The sequence below is a fragment of the Tympanuchus pallidicinctus genome, unplaced genomic scaffold (assembly GCF_026119805.1).
Source record: "Tympanuchus pallidicinctus isolate F22 unplaced genomic scaffold, pur_lepc_1.0 scaffold2, whole genome shotgun sequence".
Classification (NCBI taxonomy): Eukaryota; Metazoa; Chordata; class Aves; order Galliformes; family Phasianidae; genus Tympanuchus; species Tympanuchus pallidicinctus.
This window is the reverse complement of record NW_026294721.1, coordinates 8,307,096-8,325,545: the sequence shown is the minus strand read 5'-3', so window position 1 is coordinate 8,325,545 and position 18,450 is coordinate 8,307,096. Positions and strand designations below refer to the sequence as shown.

Sequence of the window (18,450 nt, the reverse complement as noted above, 5' to 3'; positions counted from 1 at the left end):
ACATGAAACACTTTTCTGACTTCAGCCACACTTTAACAGAAAGGATATGAGAAAAAAACTTGAGGAGTGGTTGTAGACAGAGAACACTGCCAGCCGGCAGAACTTCTGCCAGCCAAAGTTGTCATGGCCTGCAATTTCAATTGCCTCAGTCTCTAAAATAAGCATTGTATGTTTGTCCTGCAAAACTTCTATGCCTAGAGCAGTCCGTAGAGCAGCACTCTGTTTAAAAGAACGCTCTGGTTTTAGAAGCTCAGTAGTAGCATCGCAGTTTTCTACACTGTAACAATATTCGTATCTATGACAAACACACTGACTTTCGGATACAACAGGACACACAAATGGAGCGGGCCAAACATCCTTGTTAATTTAAAGTATAATCTGAGGCAGCCCTGCAGAGCCGGCTGAAACAGCTGTTGTGTTGCTGCCACCAAGTACTTGCTGTCATTCCTTGGCAGCCAGGCTGTGAGCAGTTCCATTTCCACCTCCACACAGACCCCTGCTGGATTATCAGTTTCAGCCCATCTCAGTGGCAACACTGTTGCTCTGGAGTAGATAAGGAACTTTCAGCACACAGTCTAAGTCAGGCAGCAGCAAACTTGGGGCAGAACTCTCAGACCTGCTTCAGCTACAGCTGGGAGACAACTTCAGACTATTCCTTTTGAAACTGTAAGGAATCGGACACAGGTATGGAAACACACAATGTCACTTCTGCAGCGTCTTTCAAAGGAGAGTGCATTGTCACACAGGGTAATAACTGCCTAGGACTTCATGAAACAAAGAAATCAGGGCCTCAGCTGAAAAGCTGCTTTTTAAAAAACACACAGCAACAACAACAACCAAAACGTAGAAACAAAGAAGCAAGAGTGAAGCAAAGCAGGTAAGCCAGTCAGAGTATGGAATGATACTTACTATGGTAACAGGTACTCTTTAGCATATCCATCTCCTGTTTGTAACGCAGCCACAAGAAGAAAAAAGCACAAGTAGAGAATCTATGCATTCATCACAGCCATTGTGTTAAATTAGAAGAATGGTTGCAACCATTCTTATAGAAACAGAATGAGATGAAGTAGTGAATGAAAGACTAACAGACAAGTGATATATTCCATGTACGAGGTAAAGGAAACAAGACAAAAATCAGATTACACCCGTTCAAGAATGGTATTTTATCCTTTTGCAAGGAAATTACAGACTCTAACAGCCCTGTCTCATTTCAGCTTTAATTACTACGTAAGGTTAGCAAATAATGAAACTAATATGGAAACTGAGCTGGAAAGTTATTTACTGAGGTGTAATCCAAGTACAATAACATTTAAGAAATGTGCAATCAGTGAAGATTTACCAAAGCATTTGATTTGTGTCTGGCTCAGCACCAGACTTTTCATTTCATAAGAGCAATTCTTTCTTGCAGAAAATAGACCAAAAAGATAAATCAGTTGGTAAACACAACCGATGACAAGGCAATTCTGCAGGGATAATTTTGTCTTTATATTAATGCACACTTCTTTATTATTGTAAGCAGAACTCCTGTTACAGGTCAGTGTCGCATGTTTTAGGCAGTATCCAAAGAATACCAGAAGAAATCGACCCTTAGTAGACAGTAGTTGACAGATGTTCATGCGTCAGTCACCAGCGATGCAGTTAGTGGCTGCCCAGAGCAGCACTTACCTTCCTCTGCCTTCATGGGGGTGCTTGGGGGCGTGCAGGCTGAGCTGTGCTCAGGGGGGCTTCTCTCTTTCTGTTGTCTGCCATCTTCTGAAGGTTCTGCAGATGGGACAGACAGACACTGAGAAGGCACACAAAATATTTCAGCATGGGAGGACACCAATGTGTCCTCTTGCTTCGTGCACACGAAATCTGAACACATTTTTTTCTGAATCAACATTCTGTCAGAGTATTTAATACCATCAAAACAAGCAAAAGAAATTTCATATCGACCAAACTGTTCAAGCCATGGTTGTGCTTGTTTTTGTTCTGTTTTTTAAACAAAAGAACATGAATGATGTAATTGTTTACGATCTGGAACGGCACGCTGTCCTAAGAAAATTCATGAGAAAGATCACTAGGAAGTCATGGTCATAAATACGAGGGGAAGAGCTCTCAGACCAACCCAAGACAGTGCTCTTTTGCTTGCTTTGAATGTTCTGCTAAATTTGGAGTAAATAAAATTGCATACTAAGAGCTAAGAATGAAGGATTGCACAGACGATCAGAGAAACATGCAGCAATTAAGTGATTCAAAACCGATTTCACAGTGGTTTGCTTGTTTGCTATTAGTAAGAGGGTCCCCTCGCTGCCAGGTTGAAACAGCCGAAAACATTAAGAGAGTGGTACATCATACAGCAGGAACAGCACAAAAACGTTGCTCCGGGCCATTCACCCAAACAATTATGAAGTGAAATCAGTCCCACAGATAGGATTCAAATGACAGAATCTCCGCATGATGTACAGAATTTGCTCCTTAGATTGCAAGTGCAACTGTGCCATATTCATAATACCTGAGGCCTGAGCCAAAAGGTCAGGATTGGACCTTAATGCTTTGATCACTGCCGTGTGAAATTCCTTAAGGGAGGAATTCAGCCCATCTGGCTCTTCTTGGCTGACACGTGTGATCCCAGTCCCCAGAGAGTCCAATACTTGCGTAACTGAACATAAAGAGTCTCCAGGGGTTCCTACATTTTCTTATCAAGAAGCAGAAGCAGGGAACACGCACTGTTAAAGAAATCACACTTCTGCCTCCTGCATCAGTTTCAAACCTTAACAGCAGAAGACAGAAGCACTGTAACTAGCATCCTGTAAAACTTCACACAAGTAAAGCAGGACAACTCCTTTGGTGCAGGGCAACTCCTTTAGGTGCAGGAACAAACTTGCTCTGCTAAGATTCTCTCATCATAAGGGCCTCTTTTGCTGGGGAAGTCCTCATGATGTGTCATTTCCAAATAGCAATTTTGTTCTGTGTTTTCCCAAATCAACAGATTCTCAAATCCACAAATGTCAGCAAGTTAGAAAACTGCAGCTTTGCCACTAAAAGCTGCAGCATCATCTCACCCCAACCTCAACTACCTCTGGTGCTAAGGGGAGCACAGAACAAACCACAATACTCTGCAGTACCTAAATGTTTTTTTTATGAAGATTCAGGCTTTCAGCTTCCTAACAGCAGCAAGTGACCATACTGAACACCCCAGTTTTCCTACTAGGATAATTTTTCAAATCGATTTGATGCCTTTCACCAAATACGCTGTAACACTTCCATCACACTTTCTATCTCAAATATTCTTTTAATATTCTTCATACATACTGGAAAAACTGTAACACACAAACAGAATAATGTATCCACAGCCTTTGCAGACAATCCATGTTTCAACAACTCGTGAACTTGCTTTTATTACAGTCTACCACAGAAAAGACACGCAGACAAACCAACCTTCTGGTCCCTTCTGCTTCCTTTCTACTTCTTTGCGATATTCCTCCAGCTCTCGATCAGTGAGTTTGTTGAAGGGGTTTGGTCCTGTTGTGCTCACTATCACTTTGGGCTGATACTCCTTCTCAATTATTGCCTTCGAAGCAGTCACCAGTTCTCCCTGGCAGAAGAAAATTAAGACACATCTGCAACCCAGCAGGAACTCGCAGAATGCTGAGAAGTACAGTGGTTATAAAGCAGCCAAAATAAAATGATAATCTGAAAAATGCTACGCTGATTTTCATTTATATTAATAATTTAAAAGAAAATATTCCATGTATGCTTTGTTTCCCCTCCTTTCAAATCTACAGCAGGTTAACATAAAGGAGAAGGCAGGTGCTGACTACTTCTAGAGGCACACCAGTATGCCCACTACCCACCACTAAGCACTAAGCCAAAGAGCAGCCAGCCTAGCTGAAGGACGGGGAAAATCACACAAGTAGCAAGTTGCTTTTTCTCCCCACAAAAGAAACAGGATAGTAGGCCCAAGTTCAAGGCCATGTGGGCACAGAATACCTGTAGAAGTTACATGACTCAGCTCATAGTTTCTGTTGTTTTGTTATCTTTAAAAAAAAAAAAACTTAATAAGAGAAAAGCCATTTCTAGTAGCTACTGCATAACATCTAACAGATGTTATAGTAAAAAGCCATCTTGTGTGTGTGCTGTGTGCACTGGATTAACTGTTAACTATAAGCAATATTAAGGTTAACCATAAGATTATGGGTTAGCATATTTACATCTATAATACTTGCCATACAAGCCACGTAAAAATGTTACACAAATAAAGTTAGCAATTCTAAGCATAGCAAGTCTTCATGAACAAAAGCAGCTGCATCAGAGACTCTCGAGTGGTAGGACTGTAAGTCTGTTTTCTCTGCTCTTATAGAAAAGACTGAAGCCATTGGCTTTTCATCACCTCAGACACAGAAGATGCTTGCCTGGATACCTGCTGTATCCCCCAGGTCACTTGTTTTAGCATTTGTCTTTCCAAAGGACATACAGAGCTCTAGTTTAGCTTGACTTTTGGTTTGACATCATCAGTTTGGAAATGAGCCCACGTGGTCTGCATCTCCTCTCCCTGTGAAGCCTGAACTGTCGTTGTTATTGAAAAGAGGTAACGGAATTCCATTACCAAAGAAGAATGGGGGATTGATTTGCTTCCGTCATATTCAAACGTTATTTGTGTCAATACTTGAAAGAGATCATGAGAAAGCAGAGTTCAAAAACCACCCGGAGCTGAAAGAAGACACAAACATTCTATATCCATGCTTGGTGGACAAACACAATGAGATCTTCACTGCAGAATTGAAAACTAAAAGAGGCACAGTACTCTTCTGGATGCTAACAGCACTTCTGACAAACTGCCAGTACCAAGCTGGTCATTTTTAGTGCAATAAATAATTTGAAGGCAATGTATTTGTACTAGCTGAGTATGTTTGAACTGAGAGAAGTAATGCTGAAAAAGATCAGGCAACAACAGAAACTGGATTAGGTACTGTGGTTTTGATCTCTAAAAGCAGAATTACATTAGAGACCAGAAAGGCAAAATTCACATGCTAAAAACTTTTTCCAGATTATCACACCAAATTTTGCTCAGTATCAATAATCCAGGACAAAGGTCACTAATGAAAATTGTAAGTGTAGAGTGATCAATTTAAAGAGGAAAATAAATCCAAGTAGTAACCTGGTAAGCTTTGCAGAACGATTCCTCTAAAACACATAAAAATCCAAGAAGGGATGCACTGCTTCACTGAGAAGGCCACAGAGCAGCCTTCCAAGTCTAGAACAGAGAGACATCAGAAAGCAGAAATGGAAAAAGTAACACAAGACAGAAGGAAAGGGAATACAAAGGACTAAGTGCTCGCAGAGGATGTAGTACAGATCTCTGAAATAAAATGCTAAAGCAGGCAGACTTTGCAGAGTCTGACCACGCTGCCTGGAGATTCCTACAAACATTTGCAAAAACTGAATGTGAAAATCAGTCTGGAGTTGCTATGCATACTGAAGAGGCTGCAGAGAAGGAATACATTTCCACACAGAAGACTGGCACCGTCTCATCAAACAGGGCAACAAAGGAAAATGAATGTTCTGATGATTCACCTGCATTAAGCTGATTCGAGCATTAGATCCATGACAGAAGTTTAATTACAGAATCACAGAACTGCAGGTGTTGGAAGGGACCTCCAGAGATCACCGAGTCCAACCCCCCTGCCAAAGCAGGTTCCCTACAGCAGGTCGCACAGGTCGGCATCCAGGCAGGTCTTGAACATCTCCAGAGGAGACTCCACCACCTCCCTGGGCAGCCTGTTCCAGTGCTCCGTCACCTCACTGTAAAGAAGTTCTTGCGCACATTTGTGCAGAACTTCCTATGCTGCAGTTTCCAGCCGTTTCCCCTTGTCCTGTCTCCACTCACCACTGAAAACAGTCTGGCCTCGCCATTCTGCCCCCCACACCTTAGATATTTATAGACCTGGATCAGGTCCCCTCTCAGTCTCCTTTTCTCAAGGCTGAACAGACCCAGACCACTCAGCCTTTCCTCATAGGAGAGATGCTCCAGGCCCTTCACCATCTTTGTGGCCCTCCGCTGGACTCTTTCCAAGAGATCCCTGTCTTTTTTGTACTGGGGAGCCCAGAACTGGATGCAGTACTCCAGATGAGGCCCCAGCAGAGCCCACCAGGGCATAGTGCATGTGCAAATAGCTGAGCATGGACATTCTCTCCACCAGAGGAGAAATTACATCCAGGAACAGCATGTCTTTTTACTCCTAAGAACTTTCTCGGGGCCATACAGTCCCACAAAAGTCCAAGAAAGCAATGGTCAGTTGATACATAATACATCTTCATTCTGAACATGGGACTTCACATATCCAAAGGAAATTTTTGATTACCAATTTTGCATTTCTCCACCAACTTTACTGCATGACTGTCGTTCACCAGGCAAGCACTTCGTTGTCTTCTCAGGGACAGACAGGGCAAAACTGGCACCTTTAGATATGCCAATTTGTCTCTTAACCAGACAGAGTTCACAGTATCTACCTAATGTTAGCAGTCACACTTATACAATCTGACCCGAATGCAGTGCCATTGTCCAAAGAAAAAAGAGAAAGGAGAATCTTAGAGGACTGTTTGCATAAAAGTCACCATTAAAACAGTGCCACCTCTGAGGCAGAACTGAGAGGCTTCTCGCAAGAGCAAAGCCATAGAATTTTCATTTTAAGGAAACAGACAATTCTCCTGTACTCATAATTCTCCTGTCGAAAATTTATGTGCATTTTTATCAGATTGTAGAATGGTTATTGGTGAGAAGAACCAGCATTCCCTCTCGGTCCAGCCAACAAGTTCAGTTAACCAGCTCTGGAACAGAAATAACGCTTCATGATGCAGCAGTTTGCGCTGCGACGCAGCAGGGCTTCTCAGAGCACTGAAAAAAGCGAATGATGAGGCAAAATGGAGAACTTACTACTGCAGCCAAAAAGCACAACAGACTCAAAGCTCTGCATGCAGACTGTTCACCAACAGGACTTTTTTCCAATACGATAGAATTTAATTCGAATCTTAACGTTAATTGAAAATGCAAAACATTTTAAGCCTTACTACAGTTGGATGGGACTTTTTACTTTAATTGCAACTGAGTGTCTCAGAAATTGTCAAGAGATGACTTTTAATTATCTGGTACCCAGAAGTCCCCAAGCCCCCGGTGTGCAGGTCTCCTTAATGCTTCCTTCCCCCTCCTTGTGTTGTTTATGTGGTGCCATAAGCTTTTATTGCCTTTTTTCCACAGTACTGGATTAATTTTCAGCATCATCTTTTAAAAATTTTATCTTTTAGAAACTTTTCCATCAACAGGAAATTCTCTAAGCACTCAAGTCACAATACCTATGAAGATGAGAAACGTAAGGAAATTGGCCACTCCTATGTAACTGCCATTTGGATCTAATGTTAGACATTCCAGGAGGAAAGCACTTTCACCACACTACAAAGAGGAAATGTCACTTGGATGTTTAAACTCTAACAATCAAACTGAGAACTATTTGACCAGTTTCACAGAAAGACTATTCAACAGTAATGCTTGAGAAATACTACAATGTCTGCAATGAAAGAAACTGCCTGTGCTGTGATTACCAATGAATATTGATTATAAAAACCATACTTCACTTTAAAGTTACTATTATCAAGCAGAAAAGCTGCCAGAATAAAGAGCAGGCACTGCCTTGCAGTATTTTATTTACTTCTCTTCTTAAACCTGGAAATAGTATTTTACCAATTTTCCTTTCAGAATATGGATAAAACGAATTGTAACCTGAAAAATCCCTCAATCAAATCCTCACCATGGTATGTTGACCTGTAACCCAAACTGACTGATTACACGAGGAAATGCTATAAAGTCATGGGATTTGTAACAACAGCGTAATTCAAATTATTCTGGTTTTTTAATAGAAAAACTATTTTTCATTGTAAGAATATAATTTCTTACAGTGAAATGCCAGGCACAGCCTAGACCAAGATTTAAGCTAAAATACTGCAGTAGATGACAGACAGATGCTCATCCACACCCTGTGCTTCTGTGCTGCATCACTCCTAAGAAAGCCCTCCAAAACCTGGGAGAGAAAGACAACCAAGGGCTGAGTGTTTCCAACTTGCAAACCTGTTCACTCAGCTTCAAAGACAACCAGATACACATTTCTTGAATTTATTCTGCATTTAAAGCATATTACTTTAAGCACAAGTGTGGGTACATTTTGAAAGCCAATACAATTTGGATGTGTGGGGCTTTAGTCAATAATCTTGAAGCGGGAGAAGTTTTAAGGAAACGACTTCTAACAGTGTAGGATCACAACCTGACCCGTGATGTGACACCGGGCACGTGGATGCCTTTGGAATTACCCTGATGTAATCAAACTCACATTAAGCTAATTCCAAATGGACTTCAAATTAGAAAAAAAATAATACTAATAGCATGCAAAAAAAAAAAACAACTACATGCAGACCCTAATCAGCACCTTAATAGCAAAAATATTTCCCAATCAGTTTCTACAGACAAAGAAAGATAAAAATCCTTACAAGACACGTTAACAGGGTAAAGCAACTGCTTGTTTAATTGCAAATACATAATTTGGAGATCAACCTTACTTTTTTCTATAGCTAAATCATGAGCTAACAGAGGGAAGAGGTCAGGGTAAGGAAGAGGTACAATGAAGGGTGCACAACAGTATTTAGAGCAGTATGACAGGGCAGTACCTTTCTAACAGACAGAGATTTAGCGGGACTAAAGGCCTGCTCTGTGAGATCGAGCCCTTCAATAGATTCCGTACAGTCTGAGAGGGGAGCATCCTGCAACAGTAAATTGAGTAAACAGAGCAAACCGAGCCCGGGCTTTAAAACATCAACCAAGAGCATTATGTGCTTGCTAAAAACATGCAAAGAAACAGTAACTGGTAGATAAAACTGCAATGACAATGAATTGACATGCACACAATACGAAGCCCAACATAAGTAAAGCTATGGTCACAATAAGACTTGCCAAACTTCTTAAGGTGTATCACAAATGCGTTTCAGGGCAGTTACAGCACTCAGATGTACAGATGTTAAAAGCTTTCAGGTGTGTTTAATAGAGTAACTGCATAGCTCTGATTCTTATTTTATTTTGAGCTATGATTCCAGTTGATAGTTGATGTCCACAGCATATTCAGATATAGTGCTTGGAAATTTTACTGATGTTTAACAGCTTTCTTTCCCCAGTCTGCTCTTCACATAAAATATTATGTAAGACATGTTTAACACACAACACTGCTGCCCCATTGTAAGCCTGCTGTGCTCAAACAGATACATAACTTTGGAGAGCAAACAAACAAAAGTTGTCACATAGACCAACTAGTTTTGAACAAGAATCTAACCTACATAAATAAGCCTTCTGAATGTCATGCATTATGTTCAGCAAAAAATAAAGAAAATTAAAAAAATAAGAGGAGCATCCTCCACAGACATGCTTGGGCTACATGACTGAAGCCTCTTAAATTTCTGATCCTGAGCACTCTTGCAAAGACAACAGTGTTACCTCTAAGACTTACCTTATAAAAAGTTACCCTCTGCCAATTAAAGAATAATTTTATAGGGACACATTAGGTGAAAGAAGAGGACACAGTTGATTAAGCCAATGGTTTTAGGCATTTTGTTCTCTCACCTGTACAAGACTCCTGTCCACAACTACACCAGAAAGAACCTGCGACTGAGGGCCTGCAGTTTTAATATCTTGTAAATTTTGCTCTCGGATCTGGAAAGGAAAGCAGCAGAACACAGTCATGTAAACAACAGAGGAAAAACTTTTTTGTTTTGTTCAAGGGGTGGGTGAACCTGCCAGCAGGCTGCAACTAGTGTAGACAGCTACAGCCCTACCCATCACTAAACTGCGCTGATTAACGCCGGTTGGCACGTCCCACGTTTGTTTCTTTCACCACATTTCTCAGACTTTGGCCCACAGGTACCACAGCACCTGCTGTCTCTTGCTTTTTAGTGGTGGTTTGCCATAAAATTGTACAGATCAGGTCACATAAGTCAAGAGAGAAGCACAGAGGTCACTTTTATATGTCTGTTACACTTGACATGTGCTTTACAGGTTGCTGTCAGCCCAGTGTACCACAATATCATCTTCCTCCAGAACTTACTGTTTATGTAAAAATACATGCACACGTGCATACAAACGTAACTTATTACGATAAGATACTTCTTATTTCAGAAAGTGAAGAACTATAAAGTCCTGCATCTTCAGTACTTGTTTCTGAATTATTGCCTTTTTCCTCAGGAGAGCAAAAGTTTTACATCTACCCTTTTAGACACTTCATTCAAGTTTTTATTACAACAATATTTCTGTTTCAAACAGGAAGAAACCACTCAGCAATTTCACTCCACCTCTTATTTCAAGTGATCATTATTTTACATTGCTGAAGCAGGAAAAGCAAAAGCTCTGTCAACTTCATACAAGACCTCTGAGCACAAATCTGTACTCGTGCCATGAACCCTGTGCAGAATTTACCATGACATAACACTGTCTCCTGTGTTCCATATGGCCATCACTTAGAAGTAGGCAAAACATCCAAGAACAAGGTAAGTACTAACAGGATGCTGGTGTATATATAGCAGCAGCAAAATTACAAAACCGTGACAATAGTTTAAAGAAATAAAATGATAAAATGAATGTATTCAATGCTTTCCTGTTGGAAGACTGGTGACAAGAAGATCTGAAATCTGCATACTGGATAAAATACAATACAGAGAGAGAAATCTGTAAACTTTGTCTACAATTTCAACTGGTGAAATCAAAACAGATCACTCATATAAGAGTATGACTTTAGGGATTAAAAGTACTGCCATGAACTCTGCGGTGCTCATCTCAGAAGTATCTGGTCTGACAATAACAAAAGACAAGACAATAGAAGTCTTCAAGCAGTGGACAGTAATACCATCTTTTTCTGAGATGATTCAGAACAACTAGGAATTGTTTCTGTATCTAGCTAGAAAGGAGGAAGGCAATACCAATGTCGTCTTACTGAAAAAATTCCATCACAGTGAAGTTAGTCCACCAGCAGCATGCAACTTAACATAATGATAATGAAATAAATACAAAAAATTACTGCTATTACCAACCTTGTTCCTCATTTCTTGGACCTCCTTTGGATTAGTGTTCAGTGGAACAAACAGGTTAGGGACAGCAGAGGTGGCAGTTCTATGTCCATCCTCTTTAGTCCACTGTAACGTCAAGAACAGTTGAACAGTCAGAATTGCTGTAATGGCTATGGACACACAGCAGCAAATTCACGTAAGAATTGATCATGCATTATACATAACAGAGAACTGAACCAATGATTGCATTCTTCTATTCGTTTCTAAGAATATTTAAGTTGCTTCCTTCTTCAGTAATATCAACTGTACCTTCAGATACATTTCTAGGTATCAGAATCATTCGATTGAGTCAAGCAAGTAACAATAACAATAAAGACCAAAGAGCTGGTTCAGCTTGCAAATAGCTTCCACCCAAAGCGATGCAGCTACTACAGCTATGTGCAAATCAGAGACTATGAAGACTAAGAGCTTTAAGCTCTTTTTCTGTGCACCTGACCACTCTGACAGCTGCAGGGTTTCATGTTTCTAGGCACAGTCTACTTCTCACTTTGTGAAGAGATTTATAGTAATACAGGAGTAGGAGAACTCCAACAGGATTTGTGATTTGGAGGGACACATCAGAAATTTCAAAGTGAGTTCACACGCATTCAAAAAGGACACTGTATCTCACCCAAGCAAAGTACAGCAAGATCCAAGACATGAGTTCTGAAACTCTGTCACTGCCATGTTCATTTTCTGCACTTGGTGTTTTTACAAAATAGCACGAGAGAGACAGAGAGATCATTGATTCAATCCTCTGGTACTCAACAGACATCAAAGCGAACTTAAAGCATAAGATGACAGAAGTATGAAAAGCAGTGTGATGCCACTAACCAGGTTTAGTGAATGATTCTGTACTGTGAAGCAAGAGTGGGCATCACCAAAGTTTTGCATTAAAATCAGCTATTTCAGCGAAATGTTCTGTTTCCAGAATTAGTTTCTGCACAGACAATGTGTAGCTGTATCAGCACAGCAACCTAGAGGAACAGTTTGGTGATGTCGAATATTTTATAACTTAGAGCTTAAAAGGTTACAAAAATATCCCAAACACAAACTGTAAGCGCTTTATGGGTTCTTCATAGGAGGTTGCTTTATTTGATCAGTGCATTTAGTATGAAGCTGCCTTCAATTTGCTGCATAATTAACTTTACAACTCGATACGTTTATTATATGTGGTGTCCTGATTTTCAATCACTATTGCATAGAAAATGCACTCAACAGTAAAGCAAACCTGCTTATAGAGCAAATGCTATGCATTTTTCCTTAATAACTTCAAGAAATAATAAGATAGCCAGAAACTGTCAAACTTCAAAAAGCAACAGAATTTTAAAATGCTTTGCAACTGTAAAGTAAAAAATGGAATGAACATGGAGCTGTGAAATACTCACTGATGATTATCTTCTCAGATAAAAACTACTCCAGCTTTTCATTAAAGATAATTTTTAGTCAAAACAAATATAGAAACAACCTCAATACAACAAGCTATTTTTTCTTATGTTAATAACAAGCATTAAAAAATTCAAACATACAAACCTGTTGCAATGCATCAATTTTTCTACTGCTTCAGCATATCATTAAACAAGACCAGTTTCTGAATTCTGCTTCAATTTTTCACTGATTTTTCAAATATAAAATACTGCCTACTCGGTGAGCAAGGGTTAAAAACACAACATGCTCCAAATGCATGCCTAACTTTAAGTTTTCTTCCAGCAAAGGACGAACTATGGCTAAGTTCAACAAAAAGTTGATGGTAGAAACACTGCATGTTCACTTCTTAAGCCAAAATAACAGAACAAAAATACCACAGACAGAGAGATCCTTGACGGTATTTTTTCCAGGTGTTCCTGTATTTTAACACTGGATATTTTAGTGCACACCTTGCCTGAGTATTCAATGCATGGAGGTATTCCAAAGACAGAGAACTCTGACTGTAGTTAAAGTCAACTGTAGGTAAAGTTGAATTCTGAGAGTGTAAATAAGGGGAAGGAATATTTCCTTTTCAAGAGCACCAATTCTATCTTTCATAACTTATCTGTCACCACTCTACTACCATACATACTATCACTACTGGAACACCACAGAACTCATTTGCTAGGTGTGAAGTCAGCTGTTACAAAAGCTTGCTCACGTGCAAATCCCTGCCTGCATTTTAGAAGCCCTGCATATGCCCAAGAAAATAACAAAACCACAGTTACAAACCAACAGTATTGATGTCCATTTGAAAGCATTTGCATGTTTTGCTTCTTAATTAACATATCTTTCAGTGCAAGATTTAACTGTAAGCAGCATTGATAAACAAAAAAAAGCACCGTTGCAGAATCTATCGATTAGTGCCTGCTGATGGCCTGAGCTGCACTTTAGTCATGCCGCACCCAGCTGGTACTGGAGGAAAGGCTTTCCATTTATGGCCATCTACTTACATGCAACACTACATGCAGAAGGCAGCTGGTTGTGAACACTCAGAGGCTTTGGGGAAGACAAAAGCATAGTAAGCAAGACAGAAAAGGAAGCTCAAGAACATTGCAAGAAAAACTGCTTAAAGAAAAAGAACTTAAGTACTTTGAAATCAACTCTATCCTCTCACACATACTTACAGACCTCCACTGGCTTGCAAATTACGTTGGCATATGTAACAGAGGGTAACGTTTTGTTATTTGTACAACACACTGAATAGTTAGTTCCCATTTTTGCTTTCATTGAAAAGCTTTCGTGCAGATAGAATGAGCAGCTTCCTAGCAATGTTGTCCTTAAACTATTTGAATGCAGAAGACACTCAATCAAAACCATGAATCAATCTGTTTGGCCATCAGCTTGAAAAGCCAGAAGAAGACCAGATGCTTCAAAGTTTTAAGCAGTTTTAAGCCTTATGAAGGGATAGGGTTTTATAACTCACATCTAAGAAAAGCCCAATGAAGAGGTTAGTAAAATGCAATTTAGTTTTTTTTATGTGAGAAAGAAGAATTAGGAGAGTTATCTTTTTCTTCCCAAAGCCTCCGAGTGCCAGCCACCCCAAGTTGCTCTACATCATCTAACTATGAACAGTAAGGTAGGCACAGACCAAGCAGTTGGTAATACAGCTTGGCACGCAGACACCGGACGAGAGAGACTGCAGCAAGGGTTTCACGTGATCGTGTGTAATGTTCGTCCACACCTTAGTCTTCGACTTGGGGCTGCCACCATTCTGCCCTTCTTCAGAAGCATCATCCCCTCGGCCAGAGTTCAGCCACCTTGTCTTCTCTCGCTGCTGTTTCTGAAAACTGTGTCTGAGGGGGGAGCAAGTGCCTGATTCTCCATCGCTAGTGAAGGAGTAACCCGTGACACTAGCTGGAATCTCAACATCGCTGTACTTTTTAGATTTCTCTCTCAGAGCAGGGCATCGGTAGGGATAGCCAGTTCTGTAACCCTGAAGGAGCAGAAGATAGAATTAAGCCTTCCCCATCACCATAGTTTTCAGTAAGTTATTGCGTTTCATTGACTGCAGTAAAACAAAAGTATGAATCAAATTTGCTGGCTGTTTCTCACAGTGCTAAAAAGCAAGGACGTAAAAAGCAATCGGATGATAAAAATTTAGGGCACGTAAAAGGATCTCTTCTAACTCGTAACAACCTAAAATTCAGCACGTTTTATAAAACTGAAGGTTTCTTTTTTTCAACAAGATCTGCTTTTATATCTACATTCTCTACGTATGCTTTTCCACTTCCTCCAAAATTCTTTTTTTTTTCCCCCTTTACCTCCTGTAATAGTAGCATCCTATTTCCTTTTGACTTTGCTTTCTCAGACATTTTGTTCAGCACTTTCCCTAAGAAAAGGACATTTAACAGTTTATCCAAGAAGCCTCCCCTTACCAAGTATCACCAAAGAAAAACAGCATGAACAGTCTCTCAAAGCACTCAAATTCTTTAGAGACAAAACTGTAAAGAAACCCTATAGCCATGAATACCTGGGCTTAGTTTTTGTTGCATAAGTTTTATGCATTAAGCATATGTAAGCATATGTTAACTTGGCTGCTGTTCCATGTTTTAAATGATTGAAGTGTATCTTGACTTCTACCTACTGCCTGATGCAGCTAACTGTCCAATCTACTATGTGGCTATTTGTAACAGTAAGGGCCTATAACAGATGACAGTAAGCTTCTTCATGCTCTTATGCTCCCATTAATGCTGCGCTACTTCCCTTCATGATCCTGCTTTCTGTTTGCAATAAGAAACATGTAACTGATGCTCCCTAGAGAAGATGAAATCCAAATGAATCTGTCAAAGATACCAGTCAGTGACAAAGGGAGCCCACTGTCCTTAGTTAACTACATTAATAGTCTGATTGTTGTTCACTGCATCGATGAGAATTTTTCTCGACTTCAGGATATCAATGATCAGTCGATCTCATAATGAAAATATTAGATATTCAAATTGCTATGAAGTAGGGAGATTTTTTTTTCCATACCACAAATAGGCCACTGACCTAAGGGGAAAAAACATTATTTACTACATAGTAGATATGATAAGAATGTTTCAGATATCACTGTCAGCCTGGATCTTGCTAAGGTCATATGCATTAGCATGAAGACTGCAGTTTACTCTATAAAGAAAATCAAATTAAATCAGGAGTGTTGATTACCACCATTAACAGTCACCAATGGCAGCCATCTTATGGGAAGAGTTTCATCTTTCCCATTACAGCTGGATAACAAATGTTAGCAGGTGCTCATCCATCACAGACAAGATTTTACTCATTTTATCTGAAGATGAACTTATTTCTTTGTTTTGGAGTTTGCCTCTTGGGCTCTTCTAGGATCTGTAGTGTCTAATAAGTTAGAAATCAAATCATTCTGGGCTCTGCACCTAATATTGCTTTACACATTTTGGGAGGCTAGGAACAGAGAGATAAGAAACAAAGGACTGAATGGAAATGTTACATCACACAAAGATCTACCTGACCAAAACGAAAACCATCAGATAACAGATACCAAGGAAAGTCGTGTCTCCACATAAGACACCTGAAGAATTCTTTGGATGCTTTTCATGTTGTCTCCTTTTCTGACAGCCTTTAATCTTTGGGAAGGAATGGGCTGCAGGCTGCATAAAATTACCCTAATCACCTGCAGTCCACTTCATTGCACCTAAGTGTTTTATACATTCTCATGCAAAACAATTAGACAACAAGGGCTCCCTTACCAGATTATCGAGCATTCGCATAAGAGCTTCAAATTCCTGTTCACCAATCTGCCATTTTGGATGGGATACAGAACCATCACCTGATGGAGACTCAGGGGAACGAGACTTGGCTTTATACTTTCCGGGATCTAATAGTACTAAATTGTCTGGTCCACCTGCACTGGCCAGAGTACGTACCTTAAAAACAATACAATCAACTATTAGTTTCTTGAGGGAAGAGGGAAAAAAAACCAAACAAGTAAAAATCAACAAACCAAAAGAAATCTACTTCATTTTAAAGGTAAGCCAATCAACTGTATAAAAGTTGCTTTAAGGTTCTAAAAAACACTCTTAGAAGGATTCACACCATAGCAATGGTTCTAGCTCAGTATTTGGATACTGCTGGTAGAACCAGTGCTTTGGATGTTTGGATGATATAATGATTTGACAGATAACTGCATTCATTTAGATCAATAGCTTAACCAGTAAAATGCACAACTATTAATCTGTTTGAAGGTCAGTATAGCAGACTGCAGTATTAAAATAAACACTAAAATTCTTACTTGGATCTCACAGGCAAGCACTAGGTTATGAATGTAGTAGAAAGCCTCCTCAACAGTCTCTCCAACTGATACTAAGCCGTGGTTTCTTAGAATAAGGACCTAGAGAGTCATTGCAAAGAAGATTAACAAAAATGATGCAAGTATTTTCAGTGAACTATATATGGATCCTGATTAAATAACATCTCCCTTCCCCCCCCCCCCATCTCATTTAATTTCAGCTGTAACTACTGACCTTGCTTTTAGGTCCCAAGTTTTTCTGGATAACCACCTTTTCTTCATCATCCACTAAGATACCATGGTAGTCATGATAAGCTACTTCCCCTAGAGAAAGGGCTTCAGGTGATATTGGCAATAGGCCACACTTCATTGCAGAAACCTGAGAAATATAGAAACAACACACTTAACTTGTTTCAAGAGGAAAAAAAAATTAGGTATATACATATCTGGAAAACTATTGCTATATACATAAATATAGATAGATAGATAGATAGATAGGCAAATATTAGACCACTACAGAAGCCATAAAGGAAGCAAAACAATGATTAAGAAGAGACTGACATATTTATGCATTTGCATGTGGGGAGGGAAATGGAACACAGACAGCAGAAACTAAACAACGTGCTCACCGCTGCCCCTGCTGGGGTATGAATATGAACAATGCATTTAACATCAGGTCGAGCTGCATAAATTGCAGAGTGCAAAGTAAAACCAGCTTGGTTTACTCCCAAGTTAGTGCTTCCACGGTCAACTACATCTCCCTGAATATTGATTTTAACCTAGAAATGAAAAGAATTTGTTTCATAAATCAAAAACTGACAGAAATCTGATTTAACACAACACCTACCTCTGAAACTTTAAAAATAAATTTCTTCTGTTATTCTATTTTAACAAGTATTTACATTTCTGCTATAAAGATAAAAGCAAGCAGAGAAAGTTAAAAATCAGCCCACCCAACAACACAAAAGCCAGCATGTGTTCCTTAATCTCTTCTAAAAGATCCGAACTAACAAGAAAGGGTAGGTCTTACCTTCCTCATTTCCTTTTCTTAGTTTTTTTAATTGAAATTTTACAGGCTATTAAAGGTGGAGTTGTGTAAGGAACAGCCAAACTTCACAGAAAGCCAAAGGGGGAGTATTTAGGACCTTTACTGTCACAAGCAACACCAGTCTGAAAGGTTACTGCTCCACAAACACCTCATCCCTCTGCTAGAGGTTACTGATCTTAAAGGAGTCGAAGCAGAAGAGTAGTGTGAAAGCTTCCATTTTGTTCCATCATAAGGAAGCCCACGGCATTAACTCAAGCTGCCTTCAGCAGCAATGTAAACTTCAGACAGATGCTTACAAAAGGCTTCCCATCAGCTAACATTTAAGAGTGCAGTGTCTTCAACTACTACCATCAAAACTCAAAAAGAGAGTTTATCTGCAGTCTCAGCTAATTGTTAAATGATTAAACAATGTCAACTGAATTAAGTATCTGACAGAATGTCTTGACACTGAAACTGGCATTTGTGTCAAAAATGTATGTTGTTTCCCTTAACAAGCCTGACTCAGCAGCCAATGCTTTTCAAGGGTATGATGTGGTTAATTTACTCAAAAGATCTGGTTCCTGTTTACATCTTGATCAGC

The 18,450-nt window shown here is 39.6% G+C and overlaps 1 protein-coding gene across 16 annotated transcripts in view; it reads right to left on the bottom strand.

The window, feature by feature from the left end:
- Nucleotides 1-18,450, bottom strand: part of ADD1 (adducin 1) — a 57,895-nt gene that overhangs the window by 4,650 nt on the left and 34,795 nt on the right. For 2 of the 16 annotated variants that reach the window (XM_052683060.1, XM_052683061.1), the window contains exons 6-16: nt 17,452-17,601; nt 17,058-17,201; nt 16,826-16,924; nt 16,284-16,460; nt 14,171-14,515; nt 11,098-11,199; nt 9,638-9,727; nt 8,695-8,787; nt 3,421-3,577; nt 2,495-2,677; nt 1,666-1,761 (exon numbers count right to left, since the gene is read on the bottom strand). In XM_052683060.1, coding sequence (XP_052539020.1) covers nt 1,666-1,761; nt 2,495-2,677; nt 3,421-3,577; nt 8,695-8,787; nt 9,638-9,727; nt 11,098-11,199; nt 14,171-14,515; nt 16,284-16,460; nt 16,826-16,924; nt 17,058-17,201; nt 17,452-17,601 — 1,636 coding nt within the window. Of the gene's footprint in view, nt 1-908; nt 944-1,665; nt 1,762-2,494; nt 2,678-3,420; nt 3,578-8,694; nt 8,788-9,637; nt 9,728-11,097; nt 11,200-14,170; nt 14,516-16,283; nt 16,461-16,825; nt 16,925-17,057; nt 17,202-17,451; nt 17,602-18,450 lie in introns of those variants that run through there. The other 14 variants (XM_052683069.1, XM_052683062.1, XM_052683063.1 and 11 more) reach the window with 14 other exon arrangements.